General features: G+C 36.2%; 1 protein-coding gene across 4 annotated transcripts in view; it reads left to right on the top strand.

The window, feature by feature from the left end:
• The first annotated feature begins 120 nt into the window (after window positions 1–120).
• LOC107753806 (ELAV-like protein 1) overlaps window positions 121–6026 on the top strand; it is a 7351-nt gene continuing 1445 nt past the window's right edge. Inside the window, exons 1-7 of one of the 4 annotated variants that reach the window (XM_016570051.1) lie at window positions 121–287; window positions 855–920; window positions 1653–1715; window positions 1856–2033; window positions 3686–3789; window positions 4595–4748; window positions 4838–5063. In XM_016570051.1, the coding sequence (XP_016425537.1) occupies window positions 885–920; window positions 1653–1715; window positions 1856–2033; window positions 3686–3789; window positions 4595–4748; window positions 4838–5063 (761 nt within the window). In that variant the 5' untranslated portion in view covers window positions 121–287; window positions 855–884. Of the gene's footprint in view, window positions 288–854; window positions 921–1652; window positions 1716–1852; window positions 2034–3685; window positions 3790–4594; window positions 4749–4837; window positions 5064–6026 lie in introns of all 4 variants that reach the window. The other 3 variants (XM_016570050.1, XM_016570053.1, XM_016570052.1) reach the window with 3 other exon arrangements.

The raw sequence follows: 6026 nt of genomic DNA, 5'->3' as shown, positions 1-6026 counted from the left end.
GTGTGTGTGTATATATATATATATATATATATATATATATATATATATATAAACATGGCAGTGCTTCAAAAAGATCATGGTTGTGATTCCGCAGCATCTCTTCCGCCAAACGGGAGGAGGCGTGGCTTCACTTCTGCTTTGGCGCGAGACACCCGAGCTCACCCCCTTCTTGGGTTGAGATCGCGCGTGCGAAGTAGGTAGAGCAGATCTCGAGATCTCCGCTTTGTTCTCTTCACGATTTGTGACTCGCTCTACTACAACGACGGTCGAGGACAAAGGAAACGGAGGTATAAATATATATTATTTGTGCTTGAAAATTATGTCATTCTTTTTATAATATGTGATTTTTTTTAAATGTGCGGACTGCACGCTCTCAAACGTTCACGAGCACGCGCCGGTAGCTTCGATACTGGCGAACAGGCCTCAAAAGAGCGGCCTAGAGCTTTGAAAGTATCATTATAATTTGCAAAATGAGTTTAGGTAATGTAACCACTCTATGTGTGTGTAATGGTACTATTGCGATGTTGTTAATATTTATTTATTTGTAACTGTTCGCGCTATTCGTGCAGCCTAGCTTAGTTTGGTTAGCCTAGCATACATTTAGCTACTCTTAATTGTTTTGCGTGTGTTTTTGGTTGTAGAGGAAATAAGTCGACGACTAGACGTTTATTCCATTGTAAGTGGTAGACTTCAGTGATTTTTGTCCCTACACTAGTGCAAACAATGTTAAAAAATGAAATGGTCTAAACCGATGGATGTTACGGTTCGTAACGATGCAGGGTTTTGTCTTGCTCTCTAATAGAAAATGTGTATCTACTGCAAGGCTGTTTACAATTTCTTCTTTTCTTTTTCAGACTAAGATTTTGAAGCTGTAAGGTGTCTACATGGCCGTCAGAAGAGGACACATAAGGTATTTAAAAGTAAGTATTTACAATCTACTTTTACATTAATTTCTACAGTGAAATGGTGAGTTACTTTATAACAATTCAATATGTTAAGGTATATATGTTGCCTATTGAGCTACCGTTGTTTTTGTTTATGCACTTATTTTATTGACAATTGGGAAGAATTTCAGAGACGAGTTTCAAGTGGTTATGCACAGGCATTTTAGTAAGAGAAAATAATCGTCTGCAACTGCAAAAAAACAAACAAAAAAAACTTGGTTATGGCCGAAATAGATTTGGAGGGCTGAAGTTATTGACTGAAACTGGTATTTTATTAGTGCTTCTCTGGTGTATTTGGACAGTTTTAGCATGTATTTTACCACATAAAGTGAATAATGTACAGCCAAACGTTAGCTGTGTAGATGCACTTCACCATGACCAAAACTAAAAAGTAGAAAAACACGTTCAGCTAAAATATCAAAAGGTGGCTTGTTAGTGAGGAAGTTTAATTGGCCAAATTTAACTAACACAGCTTTATTGGTTTACAGCCAAACGAAAATTTACATTTTGGTTTCTGTAAAAAAAAAAAAAATCACATTTCATTATTTGATTATTAGTTACAACAATCGTTGCTATATTTTTTGCATAGTACAAGTATAAAGGCCAGGAATTACAGTTAGCACCTAAACAAAAGTACAAATAGCTATATATTGCATGGTGTTATTAGGTATATATTTATATCATGTTGCAACTGATTTGTTGCTGCAGGTTTGTGAGGTTCAGAACCAGGGTAATGACAGAGACTCACACAAGAGTGGCAGCTCAGTAAAGGTAAAATTGGCCATTATTTTTGTGTGTAGACTAATGTCGGATGTTGTTGGTCATGCTACTTGCATTTTTTTTTTTAGGTTTTAGTCTGCCTGTGTAAGTCTTCTTGGTTTGGTCACAATGCATAATCTTTTCTCTAGCAGGAAGTATACGACATGCCGAACGGTTACGAGGACCAAATGGGCGATGAGCCGAGTGATGCGAAAACCAACCTGATCATCAACTACCTGCCCCAGAACATGAGTCAGGAGGAGCTTCGGAGTCTCTTCAGCAGCATTGGCGAGGTGGAGTCGGCCAAACTCATAAGAGACAAGATGGCAGGTACGTCTCAACACAGTGAGCCAGTGTCTTTCTCTTCGGTGTTTGTGATACATGAAGAAAGAGGCTGTTTGTTTTCATAACTTCTTGTCTGTGTTTCAAATAAGATTTTTTCAGATTTTTTTCTTTTTTTTTTAAGTTACAAGTTTTGCAGGGAATGCACTTATTTTTCAGTATTTTAAAGTACTGTTTTGTTTTTTCAAACCTTTGGTTTCTTTTGACCAGTTTATTGAAGCTTGGGTCAGATTTGTGGCAGCATTTCACTGTCCACTGTGGTATGTTTTATGCTCCAATAAACATTTTGCTCACAAATTTTCATTTGGTTTATCTTTTTTTCCCCCCCCCTCTACTTGAAAAGGTGTAAAGATGGTACTGGTCCGATTCAATATCATTGAACTTTTGATTAGACTTGGAGTCCTCCCACAATGTGCCAAGTTTTGATTTGACTTTGAAGTCAAGCACGTTTGTTTTTCTGTAAATGTTTTCTTGGTGGGGGGGATTGCAAAAACTCATTTGACATTTTGAAGAAAAAAATATATTTATTTTTTTTCTTTCTTTCTAATGGTGTGGGCATCCTTGTCTTGTTCTGTGCAAAGTGTATAAGCAAATGTGCTTTATTCTTTGGGTTGTTGTGTTTTTGTTTTCCTATTGTTTCCTATGTTTTTGAGGACAATTATCAATTTCCAGTTGTATTGTGGAGTACCTGGAGAGAGGCCTATTGATGTCAGTCTGGTGCCATCTTCATGCATCTATGCCATTAGCTTTGTTTGATAGTCTTTTTTTAGTTTTTTGTTCTTTTTTCTTGCCCAAAGCATCCCACTGTCTATGGAATTTATTGTACTTAGAAATATGTGACCCTGGACCACAAAACCAGTCATAAGGGTCTTTTTTTTCTTTCTTTTTTTCGAAATTGAGATTTATACATCTGAAAGCTGAAAAAGTAAGCTTTCCGTTGATGTATGGTTTGTTAGAATAGGACAATATTTGGCCGAGATACAAATATTTGAAAATGTGAAATCTGAGGGTGCAAAAAAATCTAAATATTGAGAAAATCGCCTTTAAAGTTGTCCAAATGAAGTTCTTAGCAAGGCATATTACTAATCAAAAATTAAGTTTTAATATATTTACAGTAGGAAATTTACAAAATATCTTCATGGAACATGATCTTTATTTAATATCCTAATGATTTTTGGCATAAAAGAAAAATCTATAATTTTGACCCTTGCAATGTTTTTTTGACTATTGCTACAAATATCCCCCAGCGACTTAAGACTGGTTTTGTGCTCCAGGGTCACATATGATGTATAGTTATAATGTTGAATGTACATTGTATTTTATTTACTTAAACTTTTATAAATGCCTACTAATGTTTTTGTTTTTATTTTTAAGGAGGTGAAGGAAGGTATTTGTTTTTTTTCCTAGAAACTATTTTATGAAGATAGTTTTTGATGTTTGGATTAGATTTCTGTATCTTAACCGTTTTCTTGCCTGATGTCAAACTTTGTTTTTGAAGAACATGTAACTATTTTGTTTTACAATTGCCATTCACAAGAACAGCTTGCATTTGTTTCTTTTGTGCAGAGAGAATAGTCTGCAGGATGTGGACGAACGTTTGTTATTTTTATTTTGTTTGTTTTCCCTTTTGTTTTCTCTAGGCCACAGTTTAGGGTACGGATTTGTTAACTATGTTAACCCTAATGATGCAGAAAGGGCAATCAATACACTCAATGGCCTGAGACTACAGTCTAAAACTATCAAGGTAACGTGCAAAGAGGTGTTTTTGTATCCATGTGTTAAATTATAGATGCCATATTGGTAAACGAGACTCAAAGCAGTTAGGACAGCGTTCCAGTCCTGCCTGCTTTCTGTAAGGAATGAACAACTTCATGAGTTTCAACAATTGTTCCATTTTTTTTTTTTTTTTTCCCTTTTGTATGATTTTCTTTTTCGTGACATTTGATGTCTCAAGATTTTTGCTCTTATAATCTGTATGATTGGCTGTCTTTGACTAAGCATGGTTTAATTTCGGTACAGAATTATACTGAAGTCAGTGACATTTTTATTTTGGAGTTCCTTTTAAGATCAAAATATGCTATTTTCATTTCTCCTGCATGGTTGTGGTGTAAAAACGGAGTGGTAAATGTTAGTCATTTGCTTAAGTATGAAATTGTGCCGAACAGAAGCCCTGCGCTGAAGTCCCAGACATTTTTTTTTATTTTCTTTCTTGTTTTTTTTTTGTTTGTTTTTGTTTTACTTTTGAGCATTTATAGTTTTAATTCAAATTGAAAGTTGACCGTTTTTGTTGTAGATATAGACTATAAAAACGGTTTTATACCTATATGAAGTACACTATCATTGTAGTGTTTTTGTTTGGGTTTTATTTTTGTTGGGGTTGTTTTTAATTTTATTTCATATGTGAAACTCAGATGTGAGGTTATGCTTTGGCTACACAATGGAACTATATTGTTTCATCAGTAATGGGGGCAAACATGATGGCTTAATATTTTTGTTTAATAAGGTCTTAATGAAGTGTTTTTTAATGCAATTTTTTTCCATTAAATTAGGTGTCATATGCCAGGCCGAGCTCTGACAGCATCAAAGATGCCAACCTGTACATCAGTGGTTTACCCAAGACCATGGCACAGAAGGATGTAGAGGACATGTTTACCCAGTACGGGCATATCATAAACTCCCGCATACTGGTCGATCAGGCCTCGGGTAATAATTCTGTCCTGCACACTGCAATTTTCCATCTTGAATGCATTCTGGGTCTCAACTCATTTTTGGGGGGCTTTCTTACCTGTTAGGTCTGTCTCGTGGAGTTGCATTCATCCGTTTCGATAAGAGGTCTGAAGCGGAGGAAGCCATCAAGGATCTTAATGGATCCAAACCAGCTGGTGCCTCTGAACCAATCACAGTGAAGTTTGCTGCCAGTCCAAACCAGACCAAGAATTCCCAGCTGATCTCTCAGCTGTACCCCACTCAATCCCGTCGGTTTGGAGGACCTGTTCATCACCAGGCGCAGCGCTTCAGGTGAGAAAGCCAAATATGCTTCCTGTAGTTTTAATGTTGTCCATTAATCAGTATGTTGTAGTTGTTGCATCAGATTCTTCACTGCTTGTAAGAGAAGTGTAATACGTTTCGTCAATTATTGTTCTCGCACAGCACAAATCAAGACAACGTCAACTCGCATGGTTTGCTCACAGATGTAGTTGCAGCAAATAATCTCCGGCATGCAGCATTTGGCTGCGAAAAAAAATAGTCCTACATTTAAAAAAAAAAATAAAATGTTGATTGACATCACTTTTGAGTCCATGACTTCGCCTACCAATGGTATGAGGAGCACAGCTTTCACTCTCAACCAAACTAACATTACTAGCCAATCAGAATGTTTTGCTCTTATAAACACAAGACGCGCATAATAGTATCCAATTGCAGAGTTGCAGCCCTGATGAACGGAGAAGCACGACAAAAAGCTGCGAGGCGCAATGGTCAAAAATGTCCATATAGCGCATATTTACATAGAATAACTCATTAAAAACAGTGGAGCTTTGTAAACGGCTCAGAGTAATCATGTCAATTCCATAAAACGATATGATTGCCAGAACAAATTTACCGGGATTTTTGAAAAAAAAAACACATGATCTATTAATGGTAACTTACCGGTAATTTACCAGTACTGTATGTGTGAACGGGGCTAAACTCTTCCTCTGCATATGCCGTGAATTTGAATTAATGTTCATCTGGAAAAACTGTGCATTATCTCACTAGATTTGTAACCTAAATCATTTATAAAACTTTGCCAACACAGGAGAATACATCAACCTATTTCTAAATATGCCATGTATTGTACATCACGATTTCGAAATAAAAGTTTCTGCATGTGGCCAAATATTAAAATTAAATGGATTTAAACATCGTTTAATCACGCTGTAAACTAAAGTGAAACGTCACCAGGCCGTTGGCGCCCTCTGCAGGTATTTGTTATAATACATA

This window comes from Sinocyclocheilus rhinocerous, unplaced genomic scaffold, assembly GCF_001515625.1.
Source record: "Sinocyclocheilus rhinocerous isolate Xijiao unplaced genomic scaffold, SAMN03320098_v1.1 scaffold711, whole genome shotgun sequence".
Taxonomy (NCBI): Eukaryota; Metazoa; Chordata; class Actinopteri; order Cypriniformes; family Cyprinidae; genus Sinocyclocheilus; species Sinocyclocheilus rhinocerous.
This window is presented reverse-complemented; position numbering and strand designations above follow the sequence as displayed.